General features: G+C 39.7%; 1 protein-coding gene across 3 annotated transcripts in view; it reads right to left on the bottom strand.

The window, feature by feature from the left end:
* Window positions 1-2,913: 2,913 nt before the first annotated feature.
* NVL (nuclear VCP like) overlaps window positions 2,914-19,629 on the bottom strand; it is a 90,600-nt gene continuing 73,884 nt past the window's right edge. For all 3 annotated transcript variants that reach the window (XM_005607990.4, XM_014738027.3, XM_023632795.2), the window contains 2 exons: window positions 17,113-17,183; window positions 2,914-3,214 (listed from right to left, as the gene is read on the bottom strand). In XM_005607990.4, the coding sequence (XP_005608047.2) occupies window positions 3,170-3,214; window positions 17,113-17,183 (116 nt within the window). In that variant the 3' untranslated portion in view covers window positions 2,914-3,169. The remainder of the gene's footprint in view (window positions 3,215-17,112; window positions 17,184-19,629) is intronic.

Below are 19,629 nucleotides of genomic sequence, written 5' to 3'. Positions count from 1 at the left end.
GCCCCGCTCCCATCTCCAGGGCTCTGTTCTCTGCTCAGATCATTTATTCCCTACCTGCATTTCCTCCTTACCTCTTGGACTCAGCGGAGGCATCATTTTCTCTGGAGAACTTTCCTGGACCCCATCATGGACTAGCTGCCCCTCCCCTGTGCTCCTCCTATGGCATCTATCCTCAGCCCTTCGGAGCCCTTCTCACGCTGTTTTGTAACTGCCTCTCTACTCGTCTGACTACTGTGCTAATTAGGAAATTAGTTTGGCTGCTTTACCAGAGACCGAAATATAAATGGCTTAAGCACGATAAAGGTCACACAGAAGTCCAGGCTGATTGAGTCTGAGATGCCCAGGGCCCTCGGGTTCTTAGGTCTTATTGCTGTCACCCCCTAGAATGCTGTCTCCATGGGTGGAGCTGGTCCATCATCACCTCATCAGATTCTAGCCTGGGGAAGGGAAAAGCAGAGTTAAGAGGGCGAGGAGCATTTCCTATTTTTGAACCAGTTGTGGTTTTTGAGGACATTCCCAGGCTTTGCCTGTGGGCTAAGATGCCCGAGTTCAATGTAGGCTGCCCTGACATGATGGTGGTTATGCAGTCCAAGTGGCTTCCTTTTAAGGATGTGATCAGAAGCTGCTCTCATCACTTCTGTTCATATTACAGCAGCCAGAACTTAGTCACTCTCCTGGCAGCAAGAGCCCTTCTTACTAAAAGGAAGAAGGAAAGAATGGATATGGTGGGACGATTAGCTGTTTCTGTCACATATATCAAATTAGGCAGTAAGCTCTGAGTTTGTTCACCATTATGTTATCAGTGCTTAGCACAAAGTGTTTAACGCAATTGTTGAACTTTTCAAAGTGTTAGAAGACATAATTCCAGATGTTTCTGAACACAGGACTGGATCTTTTTCACAAGAGAAAGAAAAGATGGACAGCTGTAGACTAGAATTCAGATGGTTCTGTATTAGTGCATGACTTTGAACAAGCTCTGAACCTTATTTATTTTTCTGAGGAAGATTAGCCCTGAGCTAACATCTACCACCAATCCTCCTCTTTTTGCTGAGGGAGATTGGCCCTGAGCTAACATCTGTGCCCCATCTCCCCCTATTTTATATGTGGGACGCCACCATAGCATGGCTTCATCAGTGGTGTGTAGGTCCGTACCCAGGATCCAAATTGGGGAACCACAGGCTGCCAGAACAGAGCACATGAACTTGGTCATTGAGCCACCAGGCTGGCCCCTGAACCAAGTCTTTTTGATAAAATGGGGACACCATCTGCTCCCTACTAAGAGTTGGGAGGATTAAAGAGCATCTATGAAGGTGTTTAGCACATACTGTGCTCTGAACATGTTCTCTTTCCTTCCTCTTGGAGAAGTGCTGGCAAAATCCACTGTGATGTCAGTTGGTTAGTTTTCTGCCCAATGCCTGCCTGCCTGCCGTCGAACCTGTATCACAGCTCATTTGCAAAGCTGATGGACAGGCAGCCTGACTGATCTCTTCCACATTCTACATTTCATGTTTAGGCCAAGCTGAACTACCAGAGAGTTGTGTACTTAACCTTGTCAAGATTGTCAAGAAAATCTTTACTTTTTCTCATAACCTACGTATACAACATACCAGATGGTGATTCTCTTTCAATTTGGCTGATGTTAAGCAGTCAAATCTATTACTCAAATTTAGTGACTGTTTAAGACCTTCTGGCTCACACTTCTGATTTAATTTTCCCTTCGTTCTTAACCATCTATCTCTAGGACACGAACCTGATTTGCTTGTGTGTGTGTGTCCTCCTGCTCTGGGGTCCTACACCCTCCTTGTCACACCCCTTTTTTGGGCTCCGGGAGACTGTTTAGATGTCTGTATCCTTACGAACTCCTCGAAAAAAAGGGGACTGTGTCTTATTTACTTGATTGGCTTTTATCTATTAATACTTTCTCCATTTTATCAATTACATTCTTAAAAGTAGCATAAAAATTTTTGTAGAGTGAGATGGACTCGAAATTTTGGGAGAAAAAAAGTAGGTAACCAAACCTACCTATACAGACTCAGAATATACTGCGAGCATCACTGTAGATGAGGAATGAGATTAAACATGACACAAATTAAACCCTTCAGAAAGTATCAGTTGGGGACTTCTCAGAGGTACACCAAGGCCAGCGTGAGGGGTTCCCAACTGGCCAAATCTGGGACAATTTGAACATACTATAACAATAGTAACAGATAACACACTGGAAACATAGTAACTCCTGAGTTTGATGAGGAATGGAATATTTACATAGTTTCCAAATACCTCCCCACAAAACACATATGAATTACAAAAAAGAGAGTAACTTTGTAGTCTAAGAAGCTTGGCAGAACTCCCTTCATCAAGGGATCACAGTGAACATCATCAGTAACGGGATCAACTGAAGTTGACAGCACTTGACAGAAGGCAGCGAGAAGGACAGGACATCACGTCACGATATTCCTGCCAAAGACACAGAACCTGAGTTTAACCCGAGGAAGCGTCAGAGGAGTCCACACTGAGGGCATTCTGCCAAGTGACTGGCTGTAACCTTCAAGTGTTCAAAGTCAGGACAGAGGAGCTGTTCCCGACTTTATGGAGGCTAAAGAGACACAATGAACGGCAAAAGCCGGTTCTAAGCTGGATGCCTTTGCTATAACGGACATTATCAGGACAAGTGGAGAAACTCGAACGGAACCCGAGGATCAGATGGTAGCAATGTGTCCATGTTCATTTCCTGATTTTGAGGGTTGGTTATGTAGGGACTATGCTGGTGTGCAGGAAATACACACTCAAGTGTTTGGGGGTGATGGGGAATTCAGGCTGGCAACTTACTCTCAGATGGGTAAGGGGAAAAAACGTTCTTTTTTATTGTAATTGCAACTTTTCCACAGTACAGTTGAGATTGTTTCAAAACCACCATTTTATTTTTAAAAAGTATCATTTATTTTATTTTGCAGTTAAAAAATTTTTCTTTTTCTTAAAGAGGAGGTGGGGTGTTTCCACAGAAGCTTGGCCAGAGGAGAAGATTCTTCGGCTCCGACCCGGCCTCGTTCGCTTGAGGAGAGAGCGGGTGCAGGAGCCCACGGCCACGTCCAGCCGAGGGCGGGCCGCCCGGAGCGCCAGGGCCTCTGCGCCGGCTCCTCGCCGGGCTCCTCCGCGGCCGCTGCTGCACGACTCAGCGGCTGAGGGAGCGCTGCACAGCTTCATACATCGCCTGATCCTGACGGGGGGGCGAGGACAGAACAGAGAGCCCGTCACTGTTTGTTAGCGGCTGAATACGTCCCCCAAAATTCGTAGGGTGAAGTCTTAATCCCCAGCACCTCAGAAGGGTGACTGTATTTGGAGACGCCGTCTTTCAAGAGGCAATTACGTTAAAATGAGGTCATTGGGGGGGCTCTAATCCAGTAAGACCGGGGTCCTTATCAGAAGAGGGATCAGGGCACACACACACACACACAGAGAAGGCCGTGTGAGGACACGGGGAGAAGACAGTCACCTGCAGAGGCAGAGGCCTCGGAAGAAACCCTGCCAACACCTTGATGTCGGACTGCTAATTTCCAGAACTGCGAGGAAACAAGATTCTGCTGTGTAAGGCCCGGGCTGCGGGGCTTTGTTATGGCCGCCCTCGCAGCCTAACACCCCAAGGGAGCAGAGAAACTGCCAGAGGAACCTCCAGCGCGGCCCGGTCAGTCTCCGTCTGCAGCAACAACGCAGGGCAGGTAGGCCGCCTCCCGTGCCTGCCCCACCTGGCGCGGCCCAGCGTTCGGGCGAGGCATCTGACGCTGCGCAGCGCATCTCACTGCCGCTACCCCGGCATTTCAGGCGCTGGAGCCAGTTCTACTCCTGTGAAATCCTGAAGAAATACTTGCAGCACGTGTTCGTCTTTCTAGCTCTTTAAAATCTTTTTTAAAACTCTGATTTTATTAAATTATTCTTTTGGATAGGTAAAATGTTCACAAGGTTCAAAAATACATAAACAGTCATAAACTGAAAAAAGGCCGTCTCCTACCCGCCCCCCACAGCGATGTCTCCTTTTACATTTTCCTTCCGCACACACAGGCACATACTAATATTCACTATTTTCCCTTGTTTTTTATGTAAATGGTGGCACACATGGACACGATTCCTGCTCTTTTTATTTAATAACACATTTAGGAGGAATTCTTCAGTCTTTCTAGAGTGCTTACATCACAATTCATCACACGGTCACTGAGGGTTTCTGTCTTTAGCTATGACTATACACAGTGCTCTGAAGAATAAGTAACATGCATTTCTGAGGAGAAATTTATGGAAAGCAGCTGCTGGGTCAACTTGTGCTGTGGTGAGGCTGTGGCCCCTCACGGGCCCTCCTGACGGACAGCCACCCCAGCACGTGTGCAAGAGCAACTGTTTTTCCTGGCCAGTGGGGTGCCATCAAGTTTTGAGGTTTTTGCTAACTGACAGGTAAAAAGTAGTATCTTCGCTGCTCTTCTTTCGTTATCAGTAAAGTGAGAGTCTTTCTCCACGTTGAACGAGCCCATTTCCTTTTCTGTGAAGGATCTGCTCGTGTTCTTTGTCCATGTTTTAGGATGTCGGTCTTTTTCTCACCTATTTCTAGCCATTCTTTCCGGGTGCAGGAGATTAGCCCTTTGCGATATGAAGTGCAAATGTTTTCCCTACCTGGTCATTTCTCCTTCAACAAATTGTTTTTAATGGAGGAATCTCTATTCTCATGTATCAGATTCTTTAGGCTTTTCATTTATGGTTGCTGGGTTTTGTGTGAGAGTAGAAAAAGCACTCCTTACTTGACACTATAGAAAAATCTCCCTATTTTCTTCTGGGACTTTTAAGGTTTCAGTTTTTACATTTAAATCCTTGATTCATTTGGAATTTATCCTGGTATACAGTATGAAATATGAGTCCAACTTTAATTTTTGAGATGATTCCCAGTTGTCCCAATATTAATCCCCGAGCAGTCCATCTTTCTGTCAGAGTTATGGGGAAAATGCCATCCTATGTATATTTTATAGAGATTATGTATCATATTAAGGTCCACTCCTGAACTTTCAATTCTGTTCGATTTGTCTGTGAGTCAATTCATGTACCACTATCACCATGTTTTAATTATTGAGGCTTTTGAAAAATAGATTAGTGTTTTTTAGGCTCCACCCCCAGCTTGATCTCCCTTTTGTAGTTTTCCTGGCTGTTCAGGTTTGCTTATTTTTCTATATACACTTTAGATCCCCCTGTCTGGTCCCAAAAACAAAACAAGCAAAAATTAAAATAAAAAACCAAAGAGCAGAGCCATGAAAGTAATTTTGAATGACAACAAGGGGCCTTGGCACTCAAGTTTCTTCTTTGCCTATTGGACTGGGGAAAGTCAAATAAACGAGACTGCCTTGTACAGCCAAAAGAACAGCCAGCAAGCCTGAGCACAGCGTTCTCCAACTCCTAGCACAATCAAAATCAGACGATGGGAGATAAGGAGAAGTGGACCATTTAAAAACCTTTACAGAAATTGCAAGCTGAACTCATGGAAATTAGCAATAATGTGTTCTTTTACACACATAACATTTTTGACTTTTAAAAAGTGAGTTTACGACATTCTATTTTATTCTGACGATAATTCTGCGACAGATAAAGGCAGAACCAATATTACCTCTAACAAACAGAACACTGAAACAGAAAGGAAGAGCAAATCCGCCATTCAGGAGGGAAAAGCATTTCCTGGACTGTACTTAATGTTTACCTTTGGTTTGGAAGATAGATTTTAAAGAAAAATCTCTATAAATTTATTTCAGTGATTTTTCAAGTACCTCTCACACAGTTTTAAAAGTGAACACAAAATAGATATTAGTGAAATGCTGAATTAACTCTGAAACAGGATGAAAGGGTCTCTGTGTCTGAACAGCACTGCTGAATAGTACATGGTAAAGACATTTCAGCATGCTCTGTTTATAACCAGGTTAAAGCAATTCCTTTGTTAGCAGTAAAATAATTTTTTAAGTTATAAAACAATATTCATTATAGAAATATTAGAAAATACAGATCAGCAGAAAAAAATAAAAATTAATCCTTAATTTCCAGAGATAACTACTGTTACTATTTTGGTCTTCCAGACCTTTTAAAATTATTATTTTTAAAATATTTAAATTTTTTGAATAAGTAATAATTCACAATTCAAATTTCAAATAGGATAAAGGCCCTCCGGTCACCCAGTTTCTCTCCCAAACGCAAACGTTATGAGCTTCGTAAGTAATTATTTCCTAATGGCCAGTTAACAAGCCAAACAGGGAAAGCAGTCTCTTTACCTTGATTTTATGCCTTATTTTTTAAAAGATCTTGGTCATCTGCTTTATTTATTATTTACTGAAAATTCATACTAAGCCCATTTCCAAAAGAGAAGTTGTAGCTTCTTATACACTGGGGTAGTTTCCAGAAATCAAATATTTAAAGAATTATGACCACCAAAGATACTAAAAAGAATCCACTAGAATCAAGTAGCATCACTAGGGCATACATGTAGCCTTCCAAGGGCTGTTCCTAAGAGGATAAAAAAACCCCTACGATGTCTGGAATAATAGGTTCAGACACGTTTTTACTCCAGTCAGTCACAGGCCTTGGTCCTGTAGGTGATACCTTCTAAGCAAAAGCTACCTGCAGCATCTCTTCACACGAGCGGTGCTGAGTGACCAGGCTGCTGTGTTCTCTAGGTACGCATCCATGGTAGGGCTTACCACACGACTTTAGCTGCTCACAGACTAGGAAGCACGTCTCGCAGGATTCTCCATCTTGTGAGTCCAGCACAGTGCTGCTGTATGGACAGCAGGTACATGATAAATGTCTGTGCCTGGACAGAAGGACGGGATCTCAGGTAACCCATTAACACACACCAGGGGTAAGGGGGACTGACTTGGCAAGTTTTTCTCTCATTAATGTCAATGTGACAGAAACAACCAGACAAGTGGATGAACTGTATAATCCTGAGTGTGAAGAAGAGAATCGAAGTGCCGTCGGTCAGTGTGTGTGAAAAACACCAAGCCAACGAGTTCACAAAACTGAAGAGTTTCTATGGTGTGGCTTTAACAGAGGAAGACAGAGGAAGAAAGAAAAAAATTTATAATTTATGTTTGTGCGAGGTTTCCTTCCTGACAGTGGAACAATGCCATAGTAGGCAGAGTGAAAAGACTACAATTTGAGATAGTAAGTATCTGGGAAAATAATCTCAGGGTCTCAACATTTATTAATAGTTAACTTAGCCTCAGGTCTCTGGTGAGCAGTTAATACTGAAAAAAACCAGACTAGCAAAGTAAGTTATGCTTTCTTGGTCTGTGAAATGACACACATTAGACAAGAGAATTTGGCTTCTTTAAGGGGATAAAATACAAGGGTGACACAGCTGACATGAACATCTCTGAATTTTAAGAAGCAACTGGCAAAAAGAGTCCAATCTTATTTGTTGGTGTAACTGCCAGCCGTTTAAGTCCTCCTGGAGCCACGACGGCACACAGCCTCCCCCTGGAGATCAGGAGGGGTCAGGAGCTTCAGGGGGCCGAACAGATAGGCCAGCGGAGTGGGAGTGAATGAGCACAGGCAGAGACCCAGAGAAGGAACGTTTGCTCATTGTCCTCACCTCCACCCTCCACTAGTTACTGAGGATTTACGGGGTCAGGTGACAGATTTCTGCATCTGGCTCCTCAACTAAACCCTAGAGAGATGTCAATCAATTGCTGGACACCAAATGCACTCTTCATGCTCTTACTGTCCAACCCCAGAGTAAGCATCACATGGCACCAGGGAGGCAACTGCTCCAAGGAAAGAGTACCAGCCAGTGTGACAGAGTCACCTGGCTTAAGAGGCTAACAGTTCACAACTAGGAAGACAGGTCTGCAGATGCTGGGACAGAACCAGACAACTTTCTTCTTTCTTTGTCCTTTTTAGACATCTCCTCCTGATTTATTTAATGTTAACTCACTTCAAAGTGATTGCTATTTTTGCAGGAATGTCTGAAAGGCTAAAATGTAATAAGTATTCCTTTCACATTTAACAAAATCTAATGATTCTCCTTTAGTGTAAAAAGACGACTCAAAATCCCAACCCTGCCAGTAACAAGTCCATTAACTTGAGTATCAGCATCTCATTTACAGGTTTTCATTCTATGGCTTGAAGTCATCATCTACATAAAAACTATGCTGCCCCTAAGACTCAGCCTGGCCGGAGTATCTCATTTCCTAGTCAGCCACACTGACGGCTTTTGGGATGGGCTCCTGACCTGGGCTGGACCCACCACAGGCCTCCCTGACACTGTCCTGCCAGAGCTATGAGGAGTTCTCTCGCTATGGCGGTCAAGAAGCAGCTGTAGGTCCGGGCCTGCAGGCAGTCATCTTCCCCCAAGAGATAAAGCAATAATGTTTCTGGATCCAGCATGCCCAAGGCCAGCTGTGCTCTGAACATCCTTATTATATGGACCAATGAATTCCTCTTTTTTTCTGCTTATATTAGTTTGAGTTGGATTTCTGTCATTTACAACTAAAAGGGCCCTAATAGTAAAAGTAGAAAGAGGTGGCTTTTAAATGAGCTGGTCAATTTTACATTCAGGAAAGCATCTCAACAAATGCCACGCTTTTCTTTCGGTTACATAATTTTTCTTGTAGTTTGACTTTTGAAATGGATTCTGTATGACTATGCCAACTCCTCTAATTCCAACTGAATTCTCCTAAATCAGGAGGGAGAGGTTCTCGAGCACAGCCTTGAACTGTGAAGGCCCCGAAACAGAACCAGAACCAGAACCAGAAAGAAGGAACTGAGCCCCAGAAAAATATAATACACATTGGTTTCAAATTTACAGGCAAAAAGTAAGCAAAGGTGATAAAACAAAGATTTAATCCTTAATTACTGTAACTACAAGGATGAAAACATGGCCAAATTTAAGAATCAGGTTGAGCTATTTTCAAACTTTGCATGAGACATTAGTAGCTATCTGTAATAAAATGACTTGAGCAATAAATATGGAAGCTTCTAAAAATTACAGCAAGCAAATATAAACAAAGAAGTTTCTAGAAAATTGATCTTTTTAGAGATAAAGAAAATAAAAGAGTGACAAGCCAGAAGCTATCCAAGACCAATATGTAAAAACCAACTGAACTTCTATATACTAGTAACAATTAGAAAACAAAATTTAAAAAAATATTTTACTGATTAAGAGAAAATAGCCTCAATATGTATATCTGATAAAAGACTTCAATCCAAGATAAATTAAGAATCTGTACAAGTTAATAATGAGAGAAGCAACTCAATTTTTTAAGAGCAAAATATGAGGACACAAGATATCCAAATGGCCAATAAGCATATGAAATATGCTCAAATTTTAGTCATCAAGGAAATGCAAATTTAAACAACAATATTCATCCAGTAGAACAGTGAAAATTAAAAGACTCCCAATACTCAAGTGCTGGTTCAAGGAAAAATCCTCAGGAAAAGAACGAAACCAAACAGAGATAAACACTCTACCTGATAAAGAGTACAAACTAATATTCATAAGGATGCTCATTGATCTTGGGAGAAAAATGGATGAATTCAGTGAGAACTTCAACAAAGAAGTGGAAAATATAAAAAAGAACCAATCAGAAATGAAGAATACAATACTGGACATGAAAAGTTCACTAGAGGGAATCAATAGCAGAGGAGATGATGCAGAATAACAGATCAGTGAGCTGGACAAAAGACTAGAGGAATCATCCAACCAGAACAGACAAAAGGAAAAAGAATTAAAAAGAAGGACAACAGTCTAAGGGACCTCTGGGACAAAATCAAGTGCACTAACATCTGTATGGGACACCTATAGTGTCCCAGAATAAGAACAGAGAGACAAAGGGGCAGAGGATCTATTTGAAGAAATAATAGCTGAAAACTTTCCTAACCCAAGGAAGGAAACAGACACCCAGGTACAGGAAGCACAGAGAGCAGCAAACAAGAGAAACCCAGAGAGGCCCACACCAACATACATTGTAATTAAACTGTCAAGAACTAAAGATAAAGAGAGAATCCTAAAAGTTACAAGAGAAAGGCAACAAGTGACATACAAAGGAAACCCCATAAGGCTATCAGATGACTTCTCAGCAGAAACCTTACAGGCTAGAAGAGGGTATCACCATATATTTAAAGTGCTGAAAGGAAAAAATCTATAGCCAAGTATTCTCTACCGGGCAAGGTTATCATTCAGAATGGAAGGACAGATACAGAGTTTCCCAGACAAGCAAAAACCAAAGGAGTATCACCAACCTTACAAAAAATGCTAAAGGGACTTAGCTAAGTGGAAAAGAAAAGACCACAAATAGGAATAAGAAAACTATCAAAAAAACAAAGATAAATAAAATCACTGGTAAAGGCAAATATACAACAAAGGTACCAGATCAACTACCTATGAAGGTCAAAAGACAAAAGTACTAAAATTATCTATTTCCATGATAAGAGGGTAACGGATACACATGCACAAAAAAGAGGTGAGATATGCTATCAAAAACATAAAATGTGGGAGGAGGGGAGTAAAAGAGTAGAGCTTTGAGCAAAAGATCAAACTTAATAGACCATCAACTTAATATAGATCGCTATATATGTAGGTTATTATATATGAACCTCATGGTAATCAAAAACTGGAAACCTATAATAAATACACAAAAAATTAAGAGAAAGGAACCCAAACATAACACTAAAGAAAGCCATCAAACCACAAGGGAAGAGAGCAAGAGAAGAAGAAAGGAACAGAGAAGAACTACTAAAACACCCAGAAAAAATAACAAGATGGAAATAAGTACATTCTCATCAATAGCTACTTTAAATGTCAATGGACTAAATGTTCCAATCAAAAGGCACAGGGTGGCTGATTAGATTAAAAAAACAAGACCCAAATATATGCTGCATACAAGAGACACACTTCAGAGCTAAAGACACTCACAAACCAAAAGCGAAGGGATAGAAAAAGATACTCCATGCAAATGGCAAAGGAAAGAAAGCTGGGGTAGAAATATTTTTATCAGACAAAACAGACTTTAAAATAAAAACTGTAACAAGAGAGAAAGAAGGGCTCTGCATAATGATAAAGGGAACAATCCAACAAAAAAATACAACACTTGTGAATATCTATGCACCCAACACAGGACTACCTAAATATATAAAGCAATTATTAATAGACATAAAAGGAGAAATAAACAGTAACACGATAATAGTAAGGGACTTTAACACTCCACTTACACCAATGGATAGATCATCCCTCCAAACAGAAGATCAATAAGGAAACACTGGCCTTAAAAGACACATTAGACGAGATGGACTTAGTAGATACATATAGAACATTCCATCCAAAAACCACAGAATACACATTCTTTTCAAATGCACATGGAACACTCTCCACGACAGATCACATATTAGGCCACAAAACAAATCTCAATAAATTTAAGAAGACTGAAATAATACCAAGCATCTTTTCTGACCACAAAGGTATGAAACTAAAAATCAACTACAGAAGAAAATCGGAAAAGCCACAAATACATGGAGATTAAACAAAATGCTACTGAACAACGACTGGGTCAATGAAGAAAGCAAAGGAGAAATAAAAAAATACCTGGAGACAAATGAAAATGAAAATACAACATGCCAAAATTTGTGGGATATAGCAAAAGTGGTTCTAAGAGGGAAGTTTATAGCAATACAGGCCTACCTCAACAAACAAGAAAATTGTTAAACAAGCAATCTAACAGTGCATCTAACAGAACTGGAAAAAGGAACAAAGCAAGCCCAAAATCAGTAGAAGGAAGGAAAGAATAAAAATCAGAGCAGAAATAAATGAAATAGAGACTTAAAAAAATAGAAAAAAAAATCAATGAAACCAAGAGCTGGTTCCTTGAAAAGATAAAAAAAAATTGACAAGCCTTTAGCTAGACTCACCAAGAAAAAGAGACAAGGTTCAAATAAATAGAATCAGAAATGAAAAAGGAGAAATTACAACAGACACCTCAGAAATACAAAAGATTATAAGAGAATACTACGAAAAGCTATATGCCAACAAATTGGATAATCTAGATGAAATGGATACATTCTTAGAATCATACAACCTTCCAAAACTGAATCAAGAAGAAGTAGAGAATTTGAATAGATCAATCAACAGTAAGGAGATCGAAACAGTAATCAAAAATATCCCAAAAAATAAAAGTCCAGGACCAGATGGCTCCCCTGGTGAATTCTACCAAACATTCAAAGAAGACTTAATACCTATCCTTCTCAATCTCTTCCAAAAAACTGAAGAGGAGGGGAAGCTTCCTTACTCATTCTACGAAGCCAACATTACCCTGATGCCAAACCAGACAAGGACAACACAAAAAAAGAAAATTACAGGCCAGCATCACAGATGAACATCGATGCAAAAATTCTCAACAAAATACTAGCAAATTGAATACAACAATACATTAAAAAGATCATACATCATGATCAAGTGGGATTTGTTCCAGGGATGCAGGGATGGTTCAATATCTGCAAATCAATCACTGTGATACATCACATTAACAAAATGAAGAATAAAAGATCACAAGATCAGGGATGGCCCCATGGCCTACTGGTTAAGTTCAGCGTACTCCACTTTGGAGGCCTGGGTTCAGTTCCCAGGCACGGACCTACACCACTTGTTGGCGGCCATGCTGTGGCAGCAACCCACATGCAAAATAGAGGAAAACTGGCACAAATGTTAACTCTGGTGAATCTTCCTCAAGGGAAAAAAAAAAAAAAGCACATGATCATCTCAAAAGATGCAGAGAAAGCCATTTGACAACATAGAGCATCCATTTATGATGAAACCTTTCAAAAAATGGGTATAGAAGCAAAGTACCTCACCATAATGAAGGCCATATAATGACAAACCCACAGCTAATATACTCAACAGAGAAAAACTGAAAGCTATCCTAAGAACAGGAGGAACCAGACAAAGATGCCCATTGTCACCACTCTTATTTAACATAGCATTGGAAGTCCTAGCCAGAGCGATCAGGCAAGAAAAATAAATAAAATGGATCCAAATTGGAAAGGAAGAAGTGAAACTGTCATTATTCGTAGATGACATGATTTTATATATAGAAAATCCTAAAGAATTCACCAAAAAGCTTTTAGAAATAATAAATGAATATGGTAAAGTTGCAGGATAAAAAATCAACATACAAAAATCAACTGTGTTTCTATACACTAACAATGAAGTAACAGAAAGAGAAATCAAGAATACAATCCCATTTACAATTGCAACAAAAAGAACCAAATACCTAGGAATAAACTTAACCAGAGAGGTGAAAGCCCTGTACACTGAAAACTAGAAAACAATGTTGAAAGAAATTGAAGAAGACACGAAGAAATGGAAAGATATTCCATACTCCTGGACTGGAAGAATTAACATATTTAAAATGTCCATACTTCCTAATGCAATCTACAGATTCAATGCAATTCCTATCAAAGTTCCAACAACATTTTTCAGAGAAACAGAACAAAGAATCCTAAAATTTATATGGAACAACAAAAGACCCTGGATAGCCAAAGGAACCCTGAGAAAAAAGAACAAAGCTGGAGGTATCACACACTCTGATTTCAAAATATACTACAAAGCTATAGTAACCAAAACAGCATGGTACTGGCACAAAAACAGACAGACAGATCAATGTAACAGAATCGAGAGCCCAGAAATAAACCCACACATCTATAGACAGCTGGTTTTTGAAAAGGGAGCCATGAACATAAAATTGAGAAAGGAAAGTCTCTTCAATAAACGATGTTGGGAAAACTGGACAGCTACACGCAAAAGAAAGTAGAACACTATCTTACACCATACACAAAAATGAATTCAAAATGGATTAAAAGACTTGAAGGTAAGACATAAAACCATAAAACTTCTGGAAGAAAACACAGGCCCTATGCTCTTTGACATTGGTCTTAGCAGCATATTTTCAAGTACCATGTCTGACAGGGCAAGGGAAACAACAGAAAAAATAAACCAATGGGACTACATCAAACTAAAAAGCTTCTACACAGCAAAGGACACCATCAACAAAATGAAAAGACTACCTAACAATCGGGAGAAGATATTTGCAAACTATGTATCTGATAAAGGGTTAATATCCAAAATATTTAAAGAACTCATACATGTCAACAACAAAAAAACCAACAACCCAATTAAAAAATGTGCAAAAGATCTGAACATTTTTCCAAAGGAGATATACAGATAGCCAACAGGCACATGAAAAGATGTTCAGCATCACTAATTATCAGGGAAATGCAAATCAAAACTATAATGAGATATCACCTCATGCCCATCAGAATGGCTATAATTAACAATAACAAGTGTTGGAGAACTTGTGGAGAGACGGGAACTCTCATACACTCCTGGTGGGATTGCAAACTGGTGTAGCCACTACGGAAAACAGTATGGAGAGTCCTCAAAAAATTAAGAATGGAACTACCATATGATCTAGCTATTCCACTGCTGGGTATTTATCCAAAGAACATGAAAACATGAATGTGTAAAGAGATATGTACTCCCATGTTCACTGCGGCATTACTCACAATTGTGTAGACCTGGAAGAAACCCAGGTGCCCACCAAGGGACAAATGGATAAAGATGTGGTACATATATGTAATGGAATACTCGGCCGTTAAGAAACAATGAAATCCAGCCATTTGCGACAACATGGATGGACCTTGAGGGTATTAAGCTGAGTGAAATACGTCAGAGAGAGAAAGCCAAATACTGTATGATCTCACTCATAAGTAGAAGATAAAAACAACAACAAACAATCACACAGAGACAGAGATTAGACTGGTGGTTACCAGAGGGGAAGGGGGGAGCGAGGAGGGTGAAAGAGGTCATTAGGCTCATGTGCGGTGATGGATTGTAATCAGGCTTTGGGTGGTGAACATGATGTAATCTACAAAGGAATCGAAATAGATTATGATGTATACCTGAAATTTATATAATGTTAAAACCAATGTCACCTCAATTAAAAAAAAAAGTGTTAGTGCAGATGGAAAACAGTATAGGTGCTTTGGAAAAAAAGGCTGGCAGTTTCCTATAAAGTTAAATATACACTTACTACATGACCCAGCAATTCCTCTTTTGGTTATTTACTCGAGAAATAAAAACACATGTTCACACAAATCAAAACATGTCCACATCCTTGTTCAGAGCACCTTTATTCATAAAAGCCAAAAACTGGAAACAACCCAAGTGTCTACCAACAGGTGAAAAGATAAGCAAACAGTGGTATACAAATATAACGAAAACTAGTCAGCAAGAGAAAGGAGCAAACCACCGAAAAAGAGAAGAACATGGAGGAATCTCAAGAACAACATGCTGATCAAAAGAGGCCAGACTCAAAGGAGCACAGACTGCATGTTTCTGTTTCCAGAAAGTTATTTTTTCTATTTTTTTTTAGGACGATTAGCCCTGAGCTAACTGCTGCCAATCCTCCCCTTTCTACTGAGGAAGACTGGCCCTGAGCTAACATCCGTCCCCATCTTCCTCCACTTTATTTGTGGGATGCCTGCCACAGCATGGCATGCCAAGCAGTGCCACGTCCGCACCCGGGATCTGAACCGGCGAACCCCGGGCCACCAAAGCGGAATGCGCGAACTTAACTGCTGTGCCACCGGGCGGGCCCTCCATAAAGTTCTAAAACAGGCGGAGTTCGAGGACGGCGACAGAAGTCAGACCAGGGGTCACCTGGAGGTGGTTTGGAAAGGCAGTGACTACAAAGGACACAAGGAACTTTCTCAAGTGATGAAAATACTCCATATCTCGATGGCAGTGCTGGTTACAACTGTCAAACAAAACTGTACACTTAAGTTTGCGCCTTATTTTAAGTTAAACTCCAATTAAAAAAAGTAAGATCAGCGAACGAGCGGCAACGTGGAGCTATGCCAGTAAGTCCTAATTCTTGAAAAGCCTCCCAACTCAGGCTGTAGGTCACAACAGTCTCGGTTAAAAAAACTTTTTAATGATCAAATCTTAGGAGGACACACATCACTAGCCTCTTGTTGATCAGAATGAAAAATGCCAGTAATATTAACTGCAAACCTGTTTCTGATTTTAATTAATGAGACTGTCTTAATCAAAGATGTTCAGTAAAATAAGAACATGTTCTCTAGCATACAAAAACGCCTAAGGGGTCAAGGCAGACTGCTGTTTCCCCAAATACGGGGAAGACTCAGTCCCAGCCCGGCAACTCTTGCTTCGTAACTTGAGCTGAAGAAGAAGGCAGTCACATGCCTAAAGACACCACCAACTAGCCCAAACCCAGTGACTAGTTATTGCACCGAGAAGTGATAAGAGTCTCAACCACCTCAGAACACACAACTGTTTGCATTCTGACTTAGGAGTTTTCAATCACAAGAAATGCTGAGCCTGAAGTGATACAGGGCTAACGATTTAAAGGAAGTTTAAGCAGAGTCAACAAGCTTAAGCAGGTTCCATGGCTAAGGCATACTATACTTCTAGGAGCCTGGAAATAAAAGAGACCCAAGGGAACAAACCCATCACAAGAGTATTCAATTCAGCCACTTCTTAGGGTTGGATGTTTCCCTGCCAACCCTCTTTGCATCACAACAACCTGACTTCACTTAACAGCAACCATTTTAACTTATTACAAACAGAAAACGTCTACACAGCAAGAAGTAAACATGCAAAACCCAGCATTTTATGTAAGGAAAAGCTAGTGTGATTTGTTTGCAACGCTTCTCCAACCTTATGGTGAAGATCTCTTCACTTCCCTGAAACGTATGAGTAAGTCTCTACTGCTTAGTCTGGGTAGTCTAGCTCCAAGATAAGAAACCACTGGTCACAAAGGACTGAGTAGGTCAAATAACACTTGAATTGAGTGAGACTGATTACAAATTCTGAGATTGTGGAACCAGACACAAGAGGTCATATTCTCTGAGTAAGAGTTATTAAGGAGTCCAGTTGGGAGTAACCATGCTTTAGTCTCCTAGGACATGCAAAATTAATATCTCTAAAGAACATTCTTAAAAAGGCAGTTATTTTCTTGTTTTCATGAGTTCATATCTACTGGCCTCAAATCTAGTCTCTTTTCTCTAACATTTAAGAGCATTGCTTACCTTTCTTGATATAGATGATTTTACTTTCTCGAAAGCTTCTTCAAAGTGCTTCTGACTGATCTTGAGCTCACCTGTGAAGTGAATGCGTAAATACACATATCAGTACAGTAGACTAATTGTGATTTATAACTTAGTTCCTCTTAAGAGAGTTCCACGACTTTAAGGGGAACAGAGAGGAAATTAGCAATGACATTGATTGTGTTCTTTTTCAGAACAGTAGTCAAGCCAGATATATTCTGCTCATCAAATTTTTCTTATACAATTTTCATTTTTATTTAATTTACATATATCTGACCATATTTAATTTTATATAAATGCCTAAGTTTTATAAGATCATAAATTTTAGTGCAATTTTTTTTTTTTTTTAGCAATCAAAACACTTTATTTTGGGGCAAGTTATATAAAAAAGTACTTTGTCGTAAAACCATAAAACTCCTTGAGGAAAACATAGGCCGCAAGCTCCTTGACATTGGTCTTGGAGATGATTTTTTGGACGTGACACAAAAAGTAAAGGCAACAAAAATCAAAAATAAACAAGTGGGACTACATCAAACTAAAAAGCTTCTGCACAGGAAAAGAAACCACCAACAAAATGAAACGGCAATCTACCGAATGGGAGGAAATATTTGCAAACCATCTATCTGATAAGGGATTAATATCCAAAATATATAAAGAACTCACAGAACTTAACAGCAAAAAACCCCAAACGATCCAATTAAAACATGGGCAGAGGTTCTGAATAGACATTTTCCCAAAGAAGACATACAGATGGGCAACAGGTACATGAAAAGGTGCTCAACATCACTAATCAACAGGGAAATGCAAATCAAGACCACAATGAGGTATCATCTCACACCTCTTAGAACGGCTATTATCAAAAGAGAAGAAATAACAAGTGTTGGCGAGCACGTGGAGAAAAGGGAAGCCTGGTGCACTGTTAATGGGAATGTAAACTGGTGCAGCCACTATGGAAAACAGTATGGAGGGTCCTCAAAAAATTGAAAACAGAACAACCATATGATCCAGCAATCCCACTTCTGGGTGTTTATCTGAAGGAAATGAAAAGACTAACTTGAAGAGTTATCTGCACCCCCACGTTCACAGCAGCATTATTCACAGTAGCCACCATGTGGAAACAACCTAAGTGTCCATCAATGGGTGAATGGATGAAGAAAACGTGGTGTATACATACAATGGACTACTACTCAGCCATAAAAAAGAAGGAAATCCCGCCATCTGTGACAAAATGGATGGATCTTCAGGGCATTATGCTAAGTGAAATGTCAGACAGAGACACTTTCTGTATGATCTCACTTACATGTGGAATCAAAACAAAACAAAATGAAACAAAACAAAAACTCTAAACTCACAGATACAGAGAACAGACTGGTGGTTACCAGATGTAGGGGGTGAGGGGTGGGTGGGTGAAATGGGTGAAGGTGGTCAACATGTACAAACTTCCAGCTATAAAATAAATAAGTCCTGGGGAGGTAAAGTACAGCATGGCAACCACAGTTAATAATACCGTACTGTATATTTGAAAATTGCTAAGAGAGTAGATCTTAAAAGTTTGCATCACAAGAAAAAAAAAATTTGTAACTTTGTGTGGTGATGGATGTCAAATAGACTTACTGTGGTGATCATTTCACAATATATAAACATATTGAATCAATACGTTGTACATCTGAAACTAATATAATGTATGTCAATTATATCTCAATTTTTAAAAAAGTATTTTGTTCATCTTTAATTATAGAGAAATTCTTATCTTTTTTTAAACCAGTGCATGATGTTTTATTTATTTATCCCCCCCCACCCTACCGAGATGTTATTGACATGTAACATATGAAGTTAAAGGTGCACAATGTGATATGATACATGTATATACTGTGAAATAATTACCAGAATAGGGTTAGTTAATACCTCCACCCCCTCACATAATTACTTTATTTTTTGTGGTGATAACTTTTAGGATCTACTCTCTTAGCAACTTTCAAGTATATAATATGATACTGTTAATTACAGTCACCATGCTGTACATTAGCTCCCCAGACCTCACTCTTCTTATAGCTGGGAGTATGTACACTTTAACCAACATCTCCCCATTTCCCCACCGTCTGCTCATCAAATTTTAATCATGCCACCCAGAGAGACCTATCCCTCACAGACAGACAACCCTTTGCAGGCCCTCTCTGCACTGTTTATCTTAGCTTAACGGTGATGTTCATGAAGAAGAACCAGAATCGTTCTCTTCTGAGATAACTCAAATACATTTAACTGGGAACAGAAAGTACAACTCCAAAGTATTTGTGTGCATACATATAACTAGATGTCATGGAGTTACAGTATCATAACATATAATACATATAGATAATATCACAATACTGGATTAGATTTTTTTATATTAAAAAGGGGGTTCTAATTCTTTATAAACTTAGGTCATTACACAAGCAAGAGAAATCAAGTAACTAATGTTACATAAAGCTTGGTTTAGAACGTTAAGATGACTTACATGAT

The sequence above is a fragment of the Equus caballus genome, chromosome 30 (genome assembly GCF_041296265.1).
Source record: "Equus caballus isolate H_3958 breed thoroughbred chromosome 30, TB-T2T, whole genome shotgun sequence".
NCBI lineage: Eukaryota > Metazoa > Chordata > Mammalia > Perissodactyla > Equidae > Equus > Equus caballus.
This window is presented reverse-complemented; position numbering and strand designations above follow the sequence as displayed.